The sequence below is a fragment of the Trachurus trachurus genome (assembly GCF_905171665.1).
Source record: "Trachurus trachurus genome assembly, chromosome: 14".
NCBI lineage: Eukaryota > Metazoa > Chordata > Actinopteri > Carangiformes > Carangidae > Trachurus > Trachurus trachurus.
Window position 1 is genome coordinate 19,750,428 of NC_139903.1, and position 24,751 is coordinate 19,775,178.

General features: G+C 40.2%; 1 protein-coding gene across 1 annotated transcript in view; it reads left to right on the forward strand.

The window, feature by feature from the left end:
• Nucleotides 1-14,833, forward strand: part of capn5b (calpain 5b) — a gene marked incomplete at both ends in the record, with an annotated part of 31,834 nt that extends 17,001 nt beyond the window's left edge. The window contains 9 exons of the mRNA XM_083986364.1: nt 3,769-3,962; nt 7,641-7,718; nt 8,735-8,930; nt 9,802-9,924; nt 10,011-10,207; nt 11,031-11,152; nt 11,261-11,311; nt 12,357-12,493; nt 14,651-14,833. Coding sequence (XP_083842490.1) covers nt 3,769-3,962; nt 7,641-7,718; nt 8,735-8,930; nt 9,802-9,924; nt 10,011-10,207; nt 11,031-11,152; nt 11,261-11,311; nt 12,357-12,493; nt 14,651-14,833 — 1,281 coding nt within the window. The remainder of the gene's footprint in view (nt 1-3,768; nt 3,963-7,640; nt 7,719-8,734; nt 8,931-9,801; nt 9,925-10,010; nt 10,208-11,030; nt 11,153-11,260; nt 11,312-12,356; nt 12,494-14,650) is intronic.
• Nucleotides 14,834-24,751: the final 9,918 nt, after the last annotated feature.

Below are 24,751 nucleotides of genomic sequence, written 5' to 3' on the forward strand. Positions count from 1 at the left end.
CCTTTATTTAGGTACCATGTGGACTTGTTAGACACTATTCAACGGCAATTCTGCGTCCTAATTGCCAGGCTTTCTCTAAAAATCATGCTGAAACAAAAACCTCCTTCTCAAAGAGCTCAAATAACTCAATACATTGCCATCAGACATCCAACACTAATCCAAGTTCTTACATTGAATTTTTTCTAACAGATGGTTTTGCAAATTGCTGTACAATGCACACAAATGAACATCATCACCATGGTCACAAAGGATCCTCATAAAAGTATCTGTACAGTAATCAGTAAGTTTTTTCTACATTGTGTATGGACTTTTAACTTTGATGTGAAGCGGGACTTATTTTTTGTAAGATTTCTACATGTTTTATGTAATTGTGTAATGTAATGTTTTTTCTATGATACCTGCCTTAGGACAACGTATGAAATTTAGCAACTGTGCTAACTCCGGCATATTTATATTGATGCTTTTCGCTGATATATTGATTAAGTAGCATTGTCCTAATCAAATAAATAAATTAAATTAAATCTTCTTTAGAGAGGAACTTTGCAACATGTTTGAATGAATGAAAATGTGTTTATTTCGGTCAGGTCATTCAAAGTTAAAAGTCCAAAAAAAAAAAAAAATCAGCTCAACTAGAAAAGAGCGAAAAGGAATAGGCTGAAGCTATCGCTTATTTTCGCCTACCCTTCTTACATGATCAACTTCATCAGATCACATCATTCAAAACATCAAACAGAAATAATATTGTTTTGCACAATATCCCAAAAACATAATTCCATAATAGTGTCAGTTACGTCAACCACATCTCTCATATTTATCAAATACCTTTTTCTTGAACAAACGTTATTTAAACATCTTGGAGTAATTGTGATGGTTAAATAAATGACTTGTAACTTGGTACAGGGAGAATGGAGGCTCTCTGCCTTCCACGTAGCGTTTCTCGGCTGAAAACCAACCTTGCAACCGACCCGGTGTCCCAACTCTCGTCTCTGTGGCACCGCAACACATCGTGCCCCATCACCCGTAACCTCTTGTTTATGACAGATAAGACTTCACAAATATACACGTCGTAACACTGTATATGATACATAATGTTATGTACCGCTCTATTGATTCCTTTTTTCATCGGCTTTCTTGTAAACAAATGCACATGGCCGAGAGGAGGGTTAGTAAAACAGTGGAAAAGTGACCAGACTTGCATAGTTCCCCTTTAATTTGAACATACAGTAAGTCCTTACTCCAAACCTCCCCTTTCCATTGTTCCTAACAAGTCTGTAAAAATTAATAACATTCTTCCAATAATCCTAGAAGTAACAGTAAATTAATTATAACATATAAATATGTATAATTGACTATGTTTATATTTCCTTTAGTCATTTAATCAGGTACTGTCACTTTAAGAGAGTGTACTTTGCTGTCAGGTACTGCCAACTACATACTCAGTGAGGATATACCGCACACTGCTTTCTAAATGAACAAATTAATATGCTATCACCAAGCTGATGTACTGAAGTATACAGCTATTATCCTAGAGTGCATTTCACACCAACCGGCAGAGACATCGACAACTAGCGTTGTTACTGTTACATTATTCACTAATAGCAATGTTTATAGGTTTATAGGTCATGAGAATTAAACTGTGTGGACTTTGACCTGATTGCATTTCAAAAATTTGCATTTTAAAATCCAGGGATGAAAAACATTTTGCTTAACGTTTTCTAAAGGTTTCTTGATGTGGTGCAGTTATGTGCCAGTCATTTTGCTCACACTAATGAAGAGCAAGCACTTTTGATTTGTCTGTTTTGAGGACATAGTGCATCATGCCTACTCCTATGTCTCCACTGTAGATGTGATCTTTTCATCTCTACGAGCAGCTTTAAAGTCCTATTATAACGGGGTTTTTTTACATTGTGTTTCAGATGGACAGTAATGCTCCTGGACGTGTGTTTTCCTTTGTTCTCTGCTTTTTGTGAATTCAATTTGAGCTGTTAAGAAAACAAGTTTATGCTGTCTCATGAATTTCACTGTCACTGGAACGAGAAGTTTGGCCTCTGGTCTTCTGTCTCATTCAACTCTTATTCCCCGGTGTCCTGCTACACCAAGAACTAATTCACAATCCCTTATTGTAATTCAGAATCAGGAGCTGCTCGATTCTTAAATGATACGGCTCTTTTAAATGCATGAGATTTTATTCTGTCTGCTATTCAACAGAAAGAGTAATGAGAGCTCAGGCTACATAACCAATTCCGTACAAATAATGCATTTTCCACCTTTTGCCGTCGCTCTCATTACTTCAGCCTCTACTCTTCAATCACAAACTGTTGTTCTGGAGATGCATGAATTCAATACTGCTCCTCTTAAAGACCCTGACTGTGTTTACTGCCGGCTGCCGATGTTCTCAGGACAAAGAACATGAAGCCGCTCTGCTGTTACTCTCATTTCAGCCTCAGGGGAGAAAAAAAGAAAAGAAAGAGTGATGTTTGTGACATTGTGGCCCTGTAAAAAAACAACCTGTGATACCTAAAGAGGATCTACAGTATTGTGTTTTTTAAAAACTATTTCTTATAGTGTGTTACAGTAAAGAGCATTTCCACTTTCCTTGGGAACATTTTGAGGAACTCTGTGCATTTCCACCACAGGAACCAGGGTGTAAATCTAGTCCTGGGATACTGATCTATACCCCATGAAAAGGCACCTGGCTGTGGGGGTAGTACTTTCCAAAGGTTCAACAACTTTTGGGGGAGTGGTCTGCAGTCCTGAATAGGGATGTCACAATTATAGATTTTCTTGGTACAATTATTGTCAGAGAAATAATCGAGATTATCACGATTATTACGATTAACAATGTGTAAAATCAAATATAATCAAAATATAATTGCATTACCAACTATATAAACACATTATTTAAAGTATCTATTAATATAGGACCAATTATTAATCCTTCAGAGGAAATGTTTGAAGTATTAAAATGTTTGAATTTTTTTTTTCTTTTGTATCTTTTTTTTTTCTTACACATGAGGCCCTAACATTTAAATTCCTACCAGTTCAGTGTTACGTGTGTGTGTGTGTGTGTGGGGGATCGGGATATAAAATCTGCCAAGCGCACCAACAGGGGAGAAGACAAGTCACATAATTAGGTATTAACATAATAATTTGGATTTTGGTGATTAATAACAAATTGTTTGACGTAGATTTTAAGCTTACGGTATATGGAGTAAGTTGCTGGAAAAACGTGAAACCCTTGCATTTACACCTATTTCTCCAGCATCCATTGTCATTAATATGCATGTACTGTAGTAAAGTTCTTGATGAGAGTCTTAAAAAGATAATTCCCGGTCCACTCATCACCCTAAACCGTCACTTGTGTACATCTCAACATCCTATCCCTCAGCTGCGCTCAGGTTTGAGCCCCCATTGAGAACCTATTTGATCCTTGTTCTGCTTGTGTTTCCTATCCCGTCAGACATTGCTGCAGCAATGTCACTGTGTCCTGCGGGTCGTCACGGGTCACCTCAGCTCTGTGGAACTGAGACCTGACCTGGGGCCTGAATTGGACCAGGTCCAAATTGTTTTTAGTGTAATTGTGTTAGGTTGAGGTGTTTGTGTTCGCTCTCTGTGTTCAAGTCTGTTCAGGTGAACCACATGTCTGATTATCCTCTGTATTTTTTTCCAGGTTTGGTGGAAAACTTCAGTTTCCAGACATGCAAACTGCTTTCATCATCTTAATTGTAATTTCAGTGATCCACAGTAGCATCTGTCCTTGTTTTCCAGGCGACAACAATAGAGGACATGGAGGCGCGGCTGGACTGCGGCCTGGTTAAAGGCCACGCCTACGCTGTGACGGACGTACGGAAAGTGCGGCTGGGTCATGGACTGCTGGCTTTTTTCAAGTCAGAGAAGCTGCACATGATCCGCATGAGGAACCCCTGGGGAGAGAAGGAGTGGAGCGGCCCCTGGAGCGACAGGTAATCACAACACTAAGGCTGCCACAATATCACAGTTTTAAACTCGATACCGATACCTAATAAAATTCTCGATACCACAGGGGAATTTTTTTTTTTTTTTTAAGACTAGAATGATATAGAGAGTAACATCACTAGCAATGCTGTAGCTGTGCCTCAGTTCAGAAACTGCATCCTTAGGAGGCTGCATTTGAAGACTGAATGCATCACAGCAGCACAACCAAGGCTGTCCCGAAGGCTCCTTCAAATGCAGCCTTCATCCCTTGAAATTGAAGGATCCAACTTTTGGATCCCATGCAGCCTATTTCTATCCAAACAGGGCATTTCAATCCACGTTATATATATATATATATATGTATATCAGTCACTTTCTTCCTCCGATTGTTTTCCTTCTGCTGAACGACCAGGCTTTTCCTGTGTAGTACAGTCCACTTCTGAACCGTGTCTTAGGTGCTTGTGTCTACCTGTTGCTAGCAGACCCACTGCTCCTGCTCCCCCTCCTGTCCTGTCGTGAGGTTTCCTGTGCACCAGTGCAGGAATGTCGCCGGTCGACACGGAATTCAGAACAACAAATAAACACTGCGAGGGATTTGGCTTAATCAGTAACCTCATCTTGTAATGGCTTTGGTGCAATGGACATTTAACAGACATGAAAAAGTTACGCTCTACAGCTTTAAGAGTATTTCCCGGCTTTTAAGGCCTTCACTGTGATAGCTAAGGTACGTGTTCTGTGGAGTAAGATGCCAGTGCCCTGGCCGTTGCCATAGTTACTAAAATAATTGTCATGGCTTCATTAGGTTTAGATATTAAAAGTTGACTTGGTTATTGTTAGAACAAGAACATGATTTATTTTAACACTCTTCCATAAACATAATTAATATATCAAATCAAACTTACAATGTAACCATGGGTCTTTTTTTTTAACTGGGAAATCGTCTCATTCTAATTGCAACACTGCCCCCTACAGGCTGCAGCTCATCCGGTCTCTCATTAAAGGACAATTTCGGGCAAATTCAACTGGGCTGTATCTTCCTAACATTTTAGGTCTAAAAGAAGGAATCTGAAGATTTTCAGTTTAATTGCTCCTGTTTTGCGGTAGTTGTGTCTGTCCCCGCATCGTCACGGCAGCGATGAATGGGAGTTGATGCAAGTTCCGCTGCTTAGGCTGTTTACATCCCTCAAAGCCGCAATTTTTTCCGCAGACAGCGTCAGATGGCTACTCAAACATGCACTGAAAAGTTTATTTACTTCAAGCAAGCCGACATGTTTGTAAAACTAGATCTAATTCAGACCCAAGTTGACGCGCTCGGTGTGTTTACGTGCAGTCGGAAGCTCCTGTTGGTGTCATAAACACAGGAATATCAACTCTTGACTTGCTTGAAGTAAACAAACTTCTCGGTGCATGTTTGAGTAGCCACCTGACGCTGTCTGCAGAAAAAAAATGTTTACTTCAAGTAAGTCAAGAGTTGATATTCCGATGCGGGGACAGACACAACTACCACAAATCAGGAGCAATTAAACTGAAAATCTTCAGATTCCTTCTTTTAGACCTAAAATGTTAGGAAAATACAGCCCAGAGTTTGCCCGGAATTGTCCTTTAAGAGCTCATTGAGCCCTCTTCATCCACATTTTACACATGACATATCTCCAGAGTATCAGAAACAATACAGCTCTCCTTCTCCTGAGCCCTTCATATGACCTGCATCTATTTAACTGGTTTCACTAATTAATTTTTAAAATGTCGAAACACACTCGTCCTCCTCGTCTCTCAAGATTTAACACACTGGTCTCTAACAAATTAATAACCAAACAACAAACAAGCAGCGGAACAAAGGCCGATCCATTTATAATCCTCGCAGTGCCAACATGGAAGCAGCACAATAAGAAATGTCATGTAGACAATGAAAAATGGAGATGCAATCAAGCTAATGGGCCATTGGGTGAACAAGAAGAGCAAAATTTTGTCCAGCAGGAGCTTTGTTTGTTTGTGGAGAACAATATTAAATGGTGCCGCTTCATTTTCCCAAGGACCCCACCTGAGCTGTCGGGACAAAATTGAGCTCACTAAACCTTCAATTCAAATGTCTGGGTGAATTAGAACGACTGGTTTGAACAAGCAGCCGTTCTATCATGTGGGTAAAGCTCAGAAAATAGTTCTTTCATTTCAGTTTTTACTCTTTGTTACTCTGCACCTGCTGCGGGACCAGGAAAAAGTAAGATAAAGTTTCTCCCTGGATGTTTGAATGGTGAGCTACCAGTCTCTGTGAAACAGGCGGGGAGGTGGTAAAGCAGGATCATAATGGAGCCTGAATTATTGATAAGGCTCGAAAGAGAGAAAGATGTTATTAAAACAACGTGAGTCATCGCTCTTCTCTCTCAATCACTCACTCGCTCTCACTGAATAATTTATTCATGGCTTGACAGAACACGTTACTGTAAATGGAGTCTGACAGACTGTTTGTCAGTGAGTCATAAACGCAGAGCTAACGTGTCCAGTAAATGTCTGTTTCCTCTGAGCAGTGAACATTGAATGGACCTTGATGTTAATGTATGATTCACACTCACAACTACAACAGATTATTTAACATGACCGAGCCCATGAGGGACAGATAAATGATTTATACATCTGCACTTGATACTGACTATTTACATTGTAAATGAAATTCACAAATAAATCTTCTACTCTGAGTACACTGATATACAGTAATTCTTATTATTGAAATATATCTTATAAATTCACAACTACTCTATTGTATTTTCATGTTGAATTGTAGTGACTCCAGCACATAGACAATACTGCCAATAAGTCAATTAGTATTCTCTCTATTGGACTGAGTATACAGTATGTTTGATGATATAGATGTGATATAACCAAGGCCACATAAGAAAACATACATATTGATGGTGCAGTTACCTACTCTACACAGGCCCTCTTCCATAATATTCACAACTGCACTTGATGAAAAGTAAGTTTAGCATGAACGTACTGTATTTAAAAAACAAAGTATAAGTAGAACCACTTCCTCACGGTTGTCCACGTGAACTTTTGTACCAAATGAAGAAATTTCCTCAAGGCGTTATTGTGTTCACGAGGCTAAAGTCCCTGTGACCTTTCAACCCGAGTCCTCGTCGATGTTTCTACCAAATTTGAACAAGTTCCAACAACGTGTTATTGTGTGCTGTGCACAACAGTTGGATGGACTCCATCTGACTCACACTAGTGTGGAGGTGTAAATAAAAATGTGGATGAAGGTTTTTTTCTCTCTCTCTTTTGTTGTTGTAATGATTGTAATTTTTTCCTTTGTCTGTCTTTGAATAGATTAATAAAATGTAATCTTTGTCCTGAATAGTGCCCAGATTAAGCCCCTGAGGGACTTTTGCAACTCTCCATCAGTTGTCTTATTGTCTATATGTATGTTAGTCAGTAACAGATTTCTTTTATACTGGTGGATTTAGTTCTGTGAAGGATCTGTATCCAGAACTGATCATGTGAATAACACAGAAAAAGTACTGGGTCGGATTAGAAAACTAGCAAAGCTTTTCATTAGGACACACTTATAAATCAGGGGGAATTAGGAATCAAAGCTCATCTGCAGTTTGCTCACGCTCCTGTTAAAAGCCTGGTTCTCTCTTCAGCGGAGGTAAATAAAGCGCTTGCTCTCTTGTCTCTGTTCGCTGCAGCTCGGAGGAGTGGAACAAGGTGAGCAAGAGTGAGAGGGAGAAGCTGGGAGTCACCGTGCAGGACGACGGCGAGTTCTGGTGAGAACCAAAAACCGTGTTCTGATTGTCTTATTGTTCTCTTCCCCTGAAACTGATCATTGAGGTGTAGTTAAGGTGTTTAATAAGATTTGAACAATGACATGTTGTGCTGTCCTTACTCACACTGATGATTCTGCATTAGTTCAGAAGATCAATATCACTTTCAGGCCTGCAGCTTCAATATGAAGTAGCTTATCTTAGCATAAAGACTCAAAAGAGAGAGAAGATTACACTTATTTACTGTACTTTTATATACTACTTGCATACACTGTACTTTGAGATGCAAAAACAATCATTTGTGATTTTATGTGAATGTTATGTCGTCCTGTTAAAGCCTGGGAATCAAACCACCAACCTTGTTAACTAGTGGACGAAACACTTTGCCTCCTGAGCCACAGCTGTGCACTTTCATCACTGTTGGTTTGCTTTTCTCATTTTTAACAAAATACGAAATACAATACAATTACTGTGAATCTCCTGCCCTGTATTTATATTGAGTATATTCGATCAGGAAATCTTTATAAAATTAGCACCAGAGAAGCAAAGCACCAAATGTGGTGTTCATTAAATACAGTATAATCAATGTTCAGAGCCTAAACAGTTAACCAAACTAATAAGACTGACAAAAATAAAATTCAAACTTGTCACAAATCAGCACACATGGAACATAAATCCCTGTTTCTCTGGAAGTCATTGTACCCAGTGACAAAGACAGGCTGATGAGTGATGTTAATCTTCTTACCTGATGGAGTATTTCCCCCAAAACATCAAAGCATCTCTATGTATTTAAGTTCTGAATGTTTGAACATGAGCTCAAATCACAGTTAAATCTTATTCCATGACAGCAACAGAAATCCGAGTCTGACTTTAACGTGTGACCCTCTCCTTTGTTCCTGGTTTCATCTCCTCTATTTTTACACCTGTTGAAACTTCTTCTTTCAAGCTTTTCCCTCTAGTCGGTCACTTTCCACTTTCTCCGGTCTCCTCTCTCCTCTTCTGTTCCTGCCCTCCTGCAGGATGACATTCGATGACTTCTGCCAGTACTTCACCGACCTGATCCTGTGTCGCCTCATCAACACCTCCTACCTGAGCATCCACAAAACCTGGGAGGAGGAGGTGATGAGGGGCTCGTGGATACACCGCCAGGACCCCCTCCGCAACCGGTCCGGAGGCTGTATCAATCACAAGGCCACCTTTCTGCAGAACCCTCAGGTGAGCTGGGAGCTGTGGTACTGATCGGTGTGTGTGTGTGTGTGTGTGTGTGTGTGTGTGTGTGTGTGTGTGTGTGTGTGTGTGTGTGTGTGTGTGTGTGTGTGTGTGTGTGTGTGTGTGTGTGTGTGTGTGTGTGTGTGTGTGTGTGTGTGTGTCACAGAGAGTGGGGGTGGACAATATGAACATTATAGAAAGTACAGCGATATGGATAATGGATATTGACTGGGAGGAAGCTCTAAAGTAGCCATGATATAATAACCACTCCAGTGGGAGGCAGTGATACAGGTGTAGTAGCTAAATTTCACATGCTCATTAATGTCAACAGGCTCCTGATGATTTTACTCGCACAGTGTGAGCACGGCAGCATCCAGTGTTACTGTATGTTAGACTTGTTTAGAGTTATTGACAACAAGTTCATCATAATCTCTGGCACCCTCTCAGTCTTCAAGACGCTTAAGTAAATAGGACAGTGAGAAGCAAGCGAGCGGCAGAAAAGTGACAGGACTGGCCTCCCATGCTGCTAAAAATACTCAAGGAAACACTGCACACGATATGAAAGAAGCAAAAGAGTGAGTTCTCTGCAAATGTGAAGTGATTTAGGGAATAAGCTGAGATGAAGTAAACATGTACAGATATTTTAGACAATACAGAAGCAATTATGCTAATTCTTGCATAAATTACTTTGTTTGAACAAATACCATTTTGCAAATTTGAATGTGCTTGACTTGATTGAGGGAGAGAAACCTCATGTTCTGTTGTACTTTAACTGTAGAGGTAACTTGAGAATAAGTTTATTTTTATGAATATTTTGTGATATATACTGTTACTTATGCTTCAAATTAAACTTTGATATGAATTTTACTCTCTGCAGTATGTGTTTGACGTGAAGAAGGTGGAGGACGAGGTGCTGATTTGCTTACAGCAAAAAGAGAAGAGAGCCACACCCAAAGAGGGCAAAGGGGAAAACCTCGCCATAGGCTTCGACATTCATCGGGTACAAAAACACACAATATACACACAACACTTCCAGGATACACTAAAGCTAAAGTGTTAATCTATAACATTTTTTCTGTCGTGCAGGTGGAGCTTAATCGGAAGTACCGTATGCACTCAGCCCAGCAGAAAGTAGCTGGCTCCATCTACATCAACTCGCGCTGCGTCTTCCTCAGGAAGGAGCTGAAGGAGGGCCGCTACGTCATCATTCCCACAACCTTTGACCCCGGGCAGCAGGGCGACTTCCTGCTCCGTGTCTTCACTGATGTGCCTTCAGACTGCAAGTAAATCTGTGATCCACGCCTCACATTACACCTCAGTCCCTAACATTTCACTTACTGGTTTAAAGTCCCCCTCCAATGAGCCTTTTGGGTTATTTTAAAGAATTCTCTGTGGTCTTTAAATTGTGTTTATGAAGTTTTTTTTTGCCATAATCACAAAACCTGTGCCATTTCCCAGGGCTCTCCTTCTCCTTCCAGCAGCTCATTAGCAATGCGCCTCTGAGTGGTGGGCGGAGATTGTGCCTGCAGCCACCCAGCCACCCCCCTCACAAATGCAATTTTGCACTTACTTTTCTGCTGATATGTCCTCTAACATCAGAAAAATGCCACAGGAACATGTGAAAAGCATGAAAAACATGATTTTCATCGGAGGGGGTCTTTAAGAAGACGAGCTACGATATAGAGAGGTTTTTTATCATTACTACAAGGAGAGAAAGTCACAGAAGCTTCCTCTCCTTGGTTGCACGATGTCATGATGTTTATTTATTTAATTATTTGTATCTCTCTGTATGATTAGTTGTTTTCCCAGTTGTACCCTGCCATAGTTATATATATTGAAAGAAGCCTGTGAATCTTCTACTTGCACCTTAATTGTTCTCTTTTGTCTGTTATTTGTATCTGTAATTTGTGATAAACTCAATAGATAAAGAGAGGAAACCTAATGGACACACACACCTATTAGACACTGAAAGTCAGGGTTCAGGTGTGTGCATGTGTTCTACCTGCTCTGACGCTTCAGCTAAAGGAGCATGTAAATGCTAATGCTAACACAAGCTAATGTGGTTCTTAAGCCACTCTCTCATGTGCACACTGTCGTGTGCCTCAGGGAGCTGACTCTGGACGAGCCTCCTCAGACGTGTTGGACGGGGATGTGTGGCTACCCTCAGCTGGTCACTCAGGTCCATGTACTGAACGCTGAGGGTCTGCAGGGACAGGACTCCAATGGAGGTAGGGGCTATCACACACAGTCAACCATGGCTGTAACTATGGCTCATGTGCATTACGTTGAAGACATGTTGAAGACCATGTTTTGTAAACTCCTGTAAACACCCACAGAGCTTCACTGCCTCAATCCCAATAAGAAAAGACTCCTGGGCAAAACACAAGGTACCACAGCACCACCTGCTGACACTAAATGCATAGTCATCTAGTATAGTTACTAAGTGCTACCCTGCAGTCCTTAGTCCTTATTCCTCCATAGTGTACACAAGCCTGTATGTTTTACTCCCCTTCAAAGTCACCATGTGTAGATTATTTCAACATCATTCAGTTTATTCTAATGCAGAGTTTTTCTACAAAACAGAATATTTCATATCCTGCACTGCACATAGTGGCTTTAATATCGATGTTCCTTCATACGGCCTGTTTTATTGTTTTATTGTTTTATTTGTTAGGATCCCCATTAGCTGCGCTATAGAACACCGCTAGTCTTCCTGGGGCCTGACTGATTAACCGTCTGATCTGAGCCTCAGTACTTCTCAGTATATCCCAGTATTGTGTCATTAGCCAATAATAGCAAATATGACCCTTCAACCTTTGCAGATGAACTGCAAATTGTCTGGGTCTTATTTAGAAATGGTGTCTTTCCATTGTTTTATCCACTAGAGAAAAAGAATGTCCGTTCTGTTCATTCAGTTTGTGGTTCTCTCACTTAAATCGGTTTGCTCCACACAACGAGTGTAGACTATTGCTTGCTACTTTTATTTATGTTACTGACATTTTCAAAGAGTTTACTGCAGTGCTGCACTGAGGCCATTTTGAATAATAAAAGTTTTTTTTTTTTAAACAGTAAAATGTTGAGCTTCCAGTACATATTTGTCACAAATGTTTAAACCATATTGCCACAGAAATTTCACACAAATTGTTCATATCTTCTATGACTCGGGGTAACAGGATGTAACTTTCCACAAGGAGGGGATCCTACTGTGGTGTTACTCTTTTCTGAGACTTTATGAACCAACTAATGAGTCAAGTAGTTGAGAAAACAATCAGCAGATTAATCAATAATCCCAATAATTATAGAGCTCAATATTTTGGAGCTCTTCACCTAATCAACCTATATAACCTGAAGTAAACCAAGGGCATACAGTAAGCAGTGATAGATTTTCTAATACAGCACAAGGCTCTGATTTAATGGTGTTTTCCCCTGCAGCTGTGGATCCCTACGTCATCATCACCTGTGAAGGAGAGAGGGTTCGTTCGCCGGTTCAGAGGGACACGCGGTGCCCGAACTTCGACATCAAAGGCCTCTTCTACCGTAAGAAGCCCAAGGAAGGCATCCACATCGAGGTGAGCTGTCACTCTGTACAAACTCACACTGAAGTCAGAAGTTTGTGCTGACTGTGACCTGCAGTTCAACTGGCTGAAGGCCAGAGACACTCACATGATTACGCTCCCCACAGCCATGTTTTATTGTGCTGCCAGTAAATGCTGCAAAAAGGCCAATAAACCAGCTGAAAGATTTCATCAGGAGAATATCTGACTTCTGTCACGGAGGCAGGAGAATCTCGAGTGATGCTCAACCAAGAGACTGATTTCACCTTTATTTCACACGAACATGATCTATTTTTCATCTCTGCTGGTGGAGTCTAACTGATCGCTCTGGTCTCTGCGAAAAGTGCAATTTAAAATATTCAACGACATCTCCTCATATTTGTGGTTGCAAACGCTGAACTGAACTAAGAACTACAAGTAAGTTTGCTTTGCATTTCACTTGTATCAAAGGCTTGTGAAGACTAAAATTAATCAATAAGATTGAAGAACAGCAGCGGGGTTTACAACAGAGTCATCCAGTTGTTTTTATGTTTACTGTTTGCGACAGACGTATTATATGGCACCTTTCATACATGGACTAAAAAATAACATATGACTAGTTGAAATGATAGCATGAGTTAAAAAACACAATGAATAAGAAGGTTGATAATAAAATCATTTAGAATTATGATTTGAATGATAGTAATGATAAAATATGAGGAGTTGTAATAAAAAAGATAAAGGTGAAGGATAGATAAGACAAATGAAATAAAATAGAACAAAAATAAGTAGAAGCAGTAAAATAAACTGTGTTTACGGTTAAAATTGTTGACCAATCAGTGATGTTCAATGTTCAATCACTGCCCCTAAAGTTCCTGAACCATTAGAAAGTACATCCCTTGGGGCAGAAAGAAATTTTGTTTCCTTTGGTCAAAATCCTGTGAATGAAACAGCTTAAGACACAACAGTCTCTGTCCCAGCACTCGTCCTCACACACAATTGTACTTTATCGATTTATCCTTTTTATCATTAATTTTTTTTTATTTATCTCATTACCTGAACATCACAACTCTCACTTGTCTCCTTCGTTCGCTTTCCCTTCATCTGTGTTTGTCTCTGTAATTATCTCTAAGGAAATTTGCTGAACATCCATAACTAATCAATGACAGCCTTAATATCAGACCATGTCCACGGGGCCAGTTTGCTTGTTAGTGAATTATTGTTGTTAATGTTTCATCTACTCAGTCAGACCTGTGAAATCACATCATCGTCTGTTTCATGTGAGAGGAGGAGGGTCTGAATTGCTCAGGCAGTAATAAGAGCAGCATCAAGCTTTTCAAGTTTTTATGTCTCTGCACCAGCATCAACCTTTGACCAGAGAGCAATATGGCTCCAACTCCGACGCCTGTCGCTGGTGCAGAGCCATATAAATACATTATTAGGTACATTTTCAGAACGGAGTGAACACCATTACTGGAGCTTTTTCATAGCAGAAGCTTTCATGAGATTTTGGTCATGCAGGCTGCAGCAAATAATTCAATTCAGTTCAATTTATTATCACTTTAATGAAAAAACCTTTGTTTAACATGGGAGCACCTGATGCAATGACGGGTAAACAACCAGCAGGTCGGCTGAAAACCTTTATGTCCAAATGACCAACAGGAAGTCTTTTTTCTAACGACAGAGAGCAGAACTGATAACGCCGGATCTTATCAATCCTCTGGTGTTACAGTAGAAGATTTAGCCCTGGTGCCCTTTTAATACCAGGCTTCAGTCCCTATATTGTGACCCATTGTCACAAACACAAAATGTGTTTAACCTGTATCAGTCTATTATTATACAACAATTTGCTTTGTGAAATGTCTCAGGGTCACTCCACCCACACATAGCTGTAGACCGTTACTTTTTTGATCTGTCTTTCTCTTTCTCTACCTTAAATATAAAGTCTGATGCTTTACTTAAAAAAAAAATCTTTATTATTATCTTCGGAAAGTATCATGTGTGAAAGGGTTATTCTGCTGCCCAACACTTCCTCTCAACCCCAGTGTTTTCTGTCCTTTGCCTGTTTTCCTCGTCTGGTTTCTCTTTTGTGACTGCTTATTGCCTTTTGTCTTCTCTCTCCTCTCTTTTCCCCGCTTTCCCCTGCTGTGCTATTTTTCGGATCTCTGCCTTCCTCCCACGAGCGGCCAACAGATCTACAACAAGAACATGATCGTGGACACCTTCCTGGGTCAGGTGATCATGTTCAGCGACCCAAACGAGCGGCAGGAGCAGCACACGCTCCACCTCCGCGACAAGGGCAACCGCCAGGACAACGACCTCCCGGGCACTCTCACTGTGCGTCTCATCACCTCCACCATGCTGACCAACATCTGACGCGGTCGTAACAAGCGCTCGCCGTCCATCCTCTGTCACGGCAGCTCACTGTGTCTATTTTCTGCCGCTTACGCTCTCTCTCATAGTTTCCCCTGTTTCCATCTGCCTCAGCTCTTTAGTTCCACATTGTTACCTGTGTTTCTGAAGGCCTATATCTCTATATTTGCGGGTGGGAGGTGTCCATATCGTACTGAAGAACTCTGAACACATTCCTGCCAAGTTATCCATTATTTAACATTTGCTCAACATCGTCTTCATTCCAGGTTTTACAGCCACAATCTCCATCAACAACTTGAACTGCAGTTACATATATTTTTAAGAAAAGGCTGACGCTAAGCCTGAAACTTCCTGTTTTTTCCCCTTTCTCCATATTGCTCAAAGTGACGACACACACGCATACGTGCACGTACGATACATATGCAGACATTTCTGCACTCGCCATGCATGTGCCAATGTTTCCAAGGGCTATGCGTTGCCTTAAGGCTGAGTCTGGCTCTCCACCTTGAGGAGATGGTGGGTTGCGTTCAATAGTCTTTTCTGTTCTCCATCAGCTTTCATTCGTGTTCCTTAAAAACCTGCATCGCACCTCGACCTCTCCGTCATAGTTTGACTTCCCATTTCCTGTTCGCTGACCAGACGTATGCTCTTTTCTACCTGTGGATGATCCTCCCGCCCACCCGAGACACCTCAAGTCCTCACCAGTTTTGCCGGTGCTTTGGAGAGCATGCAGCACTGTCTGTCACTTTTTACTGTGGACTTTACAAATGGAAGCCAACAGCAGCTATTCTCTCCCTCTCCTGAGAGCTTTTCTGTGTTGTTCTGTGAGCGTGCTCATGTGTGAAATCTTGCCTCCCGTCTTCCATTACTGGAGCCATTTGAAACTCCAAGAGACGCTTTCTGCCGGTTGCTATGGACGATCTCTAAAACTGCATGGCTTCAAAGAAACTAAACTTTTGCCTGTGCTGCACATCTCTCCGGTCGTAGCTTAGCAGCCGGTGCTTCTGATAGTGCTACCCCCCCCTACAAACACCCATCCCAGCCCCCTGTGTTCACCAACCCAGCCCAGCGGAGTGCAAAGATTCACCCTGACATAAATCAAGTGCTTTATGGGACCAAAGATGAGCCAGGCCCCTTTGCTCTCTTAGCCCCCTTCGGACCGGCCTGGCCTGGCCTGGCCTGGCCTGGCCTGGCCTTAGCCTAGCTACAAACCACCACCCCCTGTGCCACATCATCTCTTAACGGCAACACCACTGCCTGACGCTTCTTCTGTCTTGAGTCTGTCGGCCTGGGACGACGACTCACGCCACGTGACCCTAAGAGACGGCAGCTGTGCTTCTGCTGTTGGCACAGAACAGGGGTGAGTGTCTGACTGTGTGTGTGTGTGTCTGTGCTTGTTAGAGGGAAAGTGTGTGTTTCTGTTAGGGCTGATCGATTATGGCAACATCAGGATTATTTTCTTGATACAATGATACAATATGATAACTCACTGACTTCATAAACACTGAGCTATCAAACTCATACAGTTTGTTTCCTTGGATATACTTGAATTGAATACTGATTTTGACGACATTGCAAATGAGGGCAAAACCTCAATGTCTTTTTCGAGAATAAATAAAGGTTTAAAATAAATATAGAAACATTTGAATAAACAATACAACAATAATCTATGAAAATAAATGACATCAACTGGTTGTAGTGCACTCACTACACACCACAGTGTATCATGGTATTTGTTATTGTCCCTTGTCTGACGTAGAAACCAGTCTGAGTTTTTAGGAGGGAGAGAAAGATGCCGAACCTAGAAATAAAAAACACATGCAGAGAAACAATGTGCTGTGAATTCAGAAAACTACTTCATTAGTTTGACAACATATGAGCTGAAAATTCAGACCTAAAGCACAGCAGGGAAGAATTTCCAGGGGACACTAAAGTGATGAACTCATTCAGCTCAACAGTGACTTTGTTACACTAAGTTAAAGGTACTGAATAACAAGTGCGTCGCAGCAGCAGGTTCGTCATATTGTTAATTTTTTTTTTTTTTGCTTTAACTCTGATAGAGGGAGTAGCCCGACCTGACCCAAGCCTGTACTGTTAACTGTTTTTATAAGCTGCCTATTATAATGAAAGTTTAAAACTACACTTCCAAGTTCTTTGAATGATAGAAATCCGTTCAGATCAATCTTATTGAGCAGCCATTATGCTGAAGGACTGAATATGCAGGATGTTTGTTTAATTGCAAGTGTTGAAATTTTTTTGCAACTCATGTGTTGTCAAAATAACAGTGTTTCCTGAATTTACAGCACGTTTGTGTATTTGCAGGTTTTCTTAAGTTGCAGGGTTTTGAGCCCTCAGTGCCACCGTACAGTACTAACCAGAATACAGCTCATCGAACATTTTATCTTGATTATCTTGTTTTCATAAGCAATGAAAACCAAAATTGTGATTGGGAAAAAAAACTGATCAAATGCCCAGCCTTTGTGTATGTGTGTGCCTGTACGTTTGTGTGTGCGACTGCGCGTACATTTGTGAGTGCGTGCGTGTATCCTGTCCTAAATCTGGGAGTGTTTGGATGAATGTATATCTGTTAATCCACGTTAAACTGGGACGAAAACGATCTCTGAGGAAAGGTGTGACTGACAAGAGGAGAGCCCTTCAGGCGAAAACACACCTTTGCACTTTACTCTATTCGAATGGGGTTAAAAAAAAAAAGACCCTGGAGGAGGAGCGAAGGAAAGGAGGGAGAGCAGAGGAGACGTCCTGCCAAAACAACCTGTGCCATTGCCTTGGTCCTGGCTTTGCCTCCACAGCAGGAAACATGGGATGAACTGTTGAATTCTTTCTTTCAAAGGGATTTCAGACGGCTTTTGCTACTGAACCAGGACTTGGTATAATGTATAATCTATCTCTGATGAACCACGGTGTTTCTTGCGTAGATCATGTTGCCATCATGTTTGACCTTTTAGCACATGGTGGGCTTTTTGTGACAGAGGCCCTAACTGAAAAATCTTAACTTATTTTGTGTTGTTATTATGAGACTTTTCATTCCACCTTTTATTGACTTTTACGTGTGTCCAAGTTTTTTCTCTCTGTGTTTCATGAGAAGAATTTAAACTGTCACAATCGAGACGTTTCCTTTGAATGTAAGACAGTAGGTGGACTTATCTCTCAGACCGTTCTCCTGGTTTCTTTCAGCGCCTTTTTTCCATTACTTGAACTGTCACACGTGGCATTTAATTGATCACACACCTTTGTGTACAGCATCTTTATAAATGTGTCTTGCATGGGGTTATTTTCTAATATGTTCATGGCCTTGTATTGTACTGTTCAATTGTTAATATATATACATATATAGATATATATTTATTCTTTCTATCTCAAAAGTCTTGGAGATGCTAGTTCTGAGCAGTCAGCATGTCGACACTAACGCACCTCACGTCAGTCTGATCATATCAACCGGTCTGAAACCAGTTATGTCTTGTAACACAGTGATGCGTCCATCCTGCCTCTAGTGTCGGTGAACGTTAGCAGCAGTTGTTGACTATTTAGGTGCTATTTAACTTCTCTGTGCTCTTTTTCTGTTGTTTTTTGTCAGAGAGGGACAGAAAATGAAGGAGGGAGGAACAGTGTTAGGAACTGTAGTGCCAACAGTGCGAGGTCAGACGTAGCTGCTGATTTTTATTTACAGACCAGGTGGGAAAAGAGAGAGACCCCTCTCATTCGCTGGCTAAGTACTGCTGAAGTGTCCTTGTGCTCCAGTGGAGTGCATATTTATACAGAGCAGCTTCCAGGTGTGACTGTACATATTTGTGTAAATCTAAACCCCCCACCTACCCATCCACCCTCCCTCCTACAGGTCAATACTGTGAATCTCTACATAATCAGCTCGTCATGGGAACAAAGGCGTGGAGTGAAGGTGTTTGTAGAGAGAGATTATAGGTGCCAAAAGTCAGTTGCCTCATGGATTTCCTGAAATTGATAGCGCACAGATCAGGAGGGATGACTTTGGCCTTGGTTTGTGCTTCTCATGCTTCACCATCACATTTTAGTCACACAGTGAAACTTTAGGTAAAAAAAAAGCCAGAGGGTTGTTAAAAAAAAAAAGATTCCTGTTCTTTAGTTATTTCCAGAAAACTGATATTGATGTTATTTCCAGGAAATGATTTATTTCTTAATTCAGTCAAAATGCTCAGTCTGTTCTTGTGCTTTTCTCAGTTAATAAACCTTAAGGGTTTTATTGCAATCAAACATCATGTTAATATTAGGGCTGTCAATTGATCAAATGATTAATCCCAAAGTAATTCCACTTTTTTTCTGTTCAAATTGTAGTTTAAGGGGATGTTTTTTCCAGTGGTTAAGAATGGACAAATATGTTACGTTATGTAAAAGGAACTTTGTTATTCACTGACCAAAAACAATGACAAATGTTGCCCTTAATGGTGTCACTACATTTGACATAAAAAATATGCGCAAGTAATAACATGGAGGGCTCAATCTGAATGGTTACTATTAGCAGACACGATTTAGCTTGAAACTGCAGCTGATTGATTTCTGGCAACTATTTCCAACTAACACAAAATGTTTGTTCATCTTGTGTCAGAGAAGGCGTTCAAAGGAATTTGCATTATATTTTTTATCTTATGAAAAGAGGAAATACATACATAGAATATGTTTTTTTTTTCTTATTATTATTATTTTTTATCTTTAAGCATACTGGAAAAACCTTCCAAACAGTTTGCATGAATGTGATGGTGAGACATGAAAGGAACAAACAGGGATCATGTTACAGTTCTTATATCCAAGTTAGGTTCATAGTAAGTACATTTCCCAATGTGACAGGCTTGAAATTTATTTTCTCACATATTTTCAAGTTTTTTTCTCACAGTTTTTTAAAATCTTAAATAGTGTAATACACTATTGTATTAGTGCATTACTTATTAGCGCATTAGTATGTCAGAATCATACACAGATGATAACAGCACTGGAAACAAAACACAGGATCACATAGGATCTGCTAGATCTGCTAGATAGATGGCATCAAGGTTAAGACGAGGACTGAACTAGTAATAATTATTGTGCCATGTTAAAATAATAATCAATGACCTCTTCCCCTAAGTTATTATAGATTTTATTTTCTATACTTTCTCTTCATCTGAAGCCAGAGCAGTGTTTTTACACTGGAGATCGTTTCATCGGGTTTTCAGCAGGTCCAGCTCTGTTGTTTTTCTGTGGCTTCATATTTTTACTTTTTGTGTCAAGTTGGACCCTTTACAAAAAATCACACAGCCTGATGGCTTTCCCACATGCTTGGCCTCAATCCTGCAGGAAATAACGAGTCAAAGTAATAGCGTGAGAAATCTTATCATGGCGTTCCTTTTCAACCTCCTGCTCGTGTGCCGCAGCAGTGCCAAAAAGACGAGTTTTGTGGGTAGAGATAAAGTTGAACTGGATATTGTAAATATGTTTGCTGTGGATCTGAACATTTATTTATTTATTTTTATAATTTTTTACTCATTGCGTTGCTGTTGTTACTCATGGTAATTGTTGCACATTGTGATCCTTTGCCAAAAGTGTTAAGGCTTTCACTGTTAACTACGCACACACACACACACGCACACACACTCATACACAAACACCCCAGCTACTAGATTTACCAGGCTCGGTTGGAGTGTTCGGACCTTCACTGGATTTATTGACAGTTGCTATGAAGCTTCTTCTTCTGTAAATACATATGTTTTCTGTGTGGCCATGCCAAAGCTGGTTTTACAAACACGAAACCATTGTGATGAAGCTGAACTGCTCACTACAATGGTGACCTTTGACCTTTGTACGAATCCAAAAATTACCAGTGCATGTAGCAACAAACCGCTTCAGATCTGCTCGCACCATTACCACTCACAGAAAATATATTTTTTGGTCCCCAGAGTGTTGTAGAACATAATCGGCTGTTGCTACTTTGATAAACATACTGTGTGAAGTACGAGGCTTATGTTGCACACTTGCATGCATTTAGACAGTATCCAGTTTTATAATATTTTGTATTCAGTAACCTGCAATATACAGTATGTATATAAAAGTAGCAGCAATTTGACTTATCAGTTGTTATTATTATTGTATCCATGTTTTGATGGATGTTATTCAGTATATTATAGACGTTTATCTTGAGGGGAGGATGTTCTTGCTCGCTACCTCTAGAGATCAGCGAGGATGCTCAGAGGAATCCAAGTGAATCATGGACCTAAGTCCTTGTCCCATGGTACCTTGGGGTGAACAAAGCTCATGAATGAGCATGTTTTATGATAATCTTTTAAAACCTTATGTGTGAAATCTTGTTTTAAATTTGACTTTTTTGGATTAAACAAATTAGATATCATTAGAGTAATGTTGGGAGCTGGATACAGGCCAGATGTGTACCCCTGTTTCCTGTCATTATAGCATAAAGCATGAAAGTTAACCTAGCAGTACTTACAGTAGTGACATGACTGTATTTATCCATCTTCAATCTTCTTGGCCTCATTATCCCACTTATCCCAACATCAATTATTCCCTCAAACCCTAAGAATATGGTGGACACCTCTGACCATGAGTCACGTCCATAACTCACACAAGGTATCATAGAATTAGGAATAAGGTGGAAAAACAGAACTGAGAACAAGTGGAACTCCAGACAGTCTTCAAGTAAATTTGTTTTTAGATAATTTAAGAGGCTTTTTTTTCCTTCTTTTTTTTCTTTATCGCTTTTTTACAGAATGATTACATGGTCGCAGCTGAGGTTCGCTTGCCTGCTGATCTTATAGCCTTGTCCACTTGCATACTGCTGCACGTGTCGTTAGTGATGGAGTCCCCAAGAGAGTACACCAGGTATTACGTTTATCTCAATGACAGCATCACGTAGACTGTATCAAAATTTGACTCTGACATTTTTATCCAAGATGGAGTCTTGTCCGCTCGAGGAATGAGCTTGTGATTCTTCTTGTATTTTTCTGCTGATGTTTATTAACTGGAGACTGGAATACCTACTGCATGGTGACACTTCTAGAAGATGCTATGGTCTTTATAACAAGTATCTTTTATCAGTATTTTATAACCTTGTTAATTTTATATATCCACTTTACCTTGCGTTCCAAACTGGTATGTTTACTGATAGCTAAGTATCAGAGAGCTGTGCTGTATGTTCTGTACCGTGTGCTTGTCTGTGTGTTACTTTCAGCGTGAGCTTTCCCCTTCTTTTTCTTTTTCAATGCGTGTGTTCATTGAGTTTGGTTCTCGGTTACACTGTGGTTATTTTATAGCTACGATCTGAAATTATTATTTTTTCTTTTGTATTTAATGTCAACTTGTGGCATGACTTTGAAATAAAAGAACAAAAACTACTCCGACAGAGTTTGTTGTCATTGTCTGGAAATAAGCATGAAGGTGGAGTAGAAGGTTAAAAAATAAAATAAAAATGAACCTTGTGAGAAGAGAGGAAACTCTGAGCCTCTCTTGATTGGCTGACTATTTTCTGAGTTATTCCATAGAAATAGAGCAAATTTCAGGTAATACACTCAGAGAAATCAAATCCAGCAAGTAATTAATAGTGGGTCCAGGTAGGCGGGGCTTGATGACTTGTTTTGGAGTGATATAACAAAGTTACAGGAAGTCCTGACAGCCGGTCTTAAGGCTCTGTTCCTGAATACAGGCTGTTTGCATTTTCTTTTAACTGAGGCTTTGATACTTTCATAGTATTATTAAAGAACCTAGAGCTGCTTTATACTAATCAGAGAAGCTCTATCTTTATACAATATGGGACTTTTGAACTGCCAGTATAAATTATTCTGAGCACTCAGTTGCCGTCTATATTGCCATTTTGCAATAACTAAAAGAATGAAAATAACTTCACATCAATCTATGTGATTGTTGTCAAGACATTCCAGTGAAAACCAGTAAGTGCAAAAAAAATGTTTTTGTCTTTAAAGTTTTTTTTCTTCATGAATTGACCCTTTTAAATGACTTGGAAATCATGACCTGGGTCACCTCCCTCACCTCCCAGCTGGTCTCTGTATCTGCCACCAACAGGCTCCACCTCCTGGCTAATCAGGATCAGCAGCCATGAATGAGACGCAGCGAGAAAGTCTGGAGAGCCCCGTCACTGACCCAGACATCAAACTGTAACTGGGCCACAAAAAAGCAATACTCAACCAGGAAGAGGAGGCTGGGACCACGACAGAACAGAGCAACAGGTGGAGGCCGAGGAAAAGATATATTAAATGGACTGACAGACAAAGACAGGACCAGAGAGAAATACTTCATCCTTCAGCTTCTTCTGTTCCATCTTTTAAACTGTGGGCCACCTCACGCCTTCCCACAGAGCACAAGGACGATAAAAAGACAAGTGAAGCAGAAGGAAGAGAGGGGACTCCAAGAAAAATGTGTTGAGAGGTAAGTGGGGCAGGTGAACGGGTGAACGTGGGTCAAGGCACAGGGCTTAGCCTGCGACCAGGCCACAGTGCTGCTGCTCCGCTGTAGCTTTAGGCCAAAGCCTCTTACTGCTCACTTCGTCCTGTGCCAGCACTTAAAGGAGCCATTATGTCCCTTCAAGTAAATACAGTTGCTTTAGTGTGTGTGTTTGTGTGTTTGTTGCACAAAGTCTGATTGCTTTTTAATGTTTTTTAATTTCCAATTTAGATTCCAATAGCAATCATTTCTGTTACCAGATGTGACAATATTTCAAGAATTAAATCAGTTCATAGGAATGAGAGTAACACAATTCTTGCTTGTGAATATCAATAACATACGAGGCAGAAAGCAGGAGGATGGGAAGACAGTGAAAAATGATGATGCATAAAAGAAAGTATTTGGATCAGAAGAAGACAAAACAATCTTAACTGAATCAGAGCTCAAGCTAATGGTTATTTTCATCAGAGTGAACTGCTGAATCTCTAAGGACTTATGTAATGGTATGACCAGCTATGAAATATCCAAAAGACTGTTATGTCTTGTTTTGTTCAGTTTACAGTGAATTAGAACAATGTAAAGCAGCAAAAACCTCTTATTGTATAAGCTAACATCAGAGAACATCACATTTTACCTGCAAAATCAACTTATCTAAATGGTTTAATTACTTTTTAATTGGCTCATTATTTCTTCTCTAAATTATCTAACAGCTTTTTACTGAGCTTTCCTCTGAAAACGTAGGGGGGGAAAAGGATTTGGCTGAACTGCTGTTTCCAAGGTTCAAAATCTAAATACTTGGATCACACAGTGTAACAACTGAGAATATGTGAAGTACCTACTACTACTTACATTGTCTTTAAGTGGTTTGAGCATAAGCGACACTGTTCACATCGAAAAGCTAAAAGTGTTGTGACACATGTCTTAGTTTGGTTTGGGCCTCACTGTGCACGCTGCAGCTGAGCTCAGGAAAATGAGGAGAATTAGCTTTAAACAAAGCACCGGTTCAGTCTCAGTGATAATTCTGCTCCACCTCAGTCCATTAAATGTTGATTTTGTTTCCTCACATTAAACCCTCTCAAGTTAGATTGTGAAAATCCACATCAAGAGTTAGATAAAAAGGTTGATGCTGCTCTGACTGTTAAATATGAAGCTACAGCCATTACAGGAAACAATGCACAGGCAAAGCTAGTTTGGCTTGGGTCACAGATAAAACCAAAAAATAGGTACAATATTTTAATATGAAATTGCATCAAATAGAAATATAAAAAGGGCTGTACCTACTGTAAGTACATGATTTTTGTCAACTTTCCAACACTAAACTCTGCATTAACAATGGTAATATTGTTAATGAATGCACTTGTGTTTTTTACATGATAAACCACAGAACCGGTGAAGCCATGGAAGCATGGATCTGGATCTGGATCTGGGTCTGAATGTGAATCTGAATCCCTGCCATGTGAGTCAGAACTGATGCATGTACAGTAC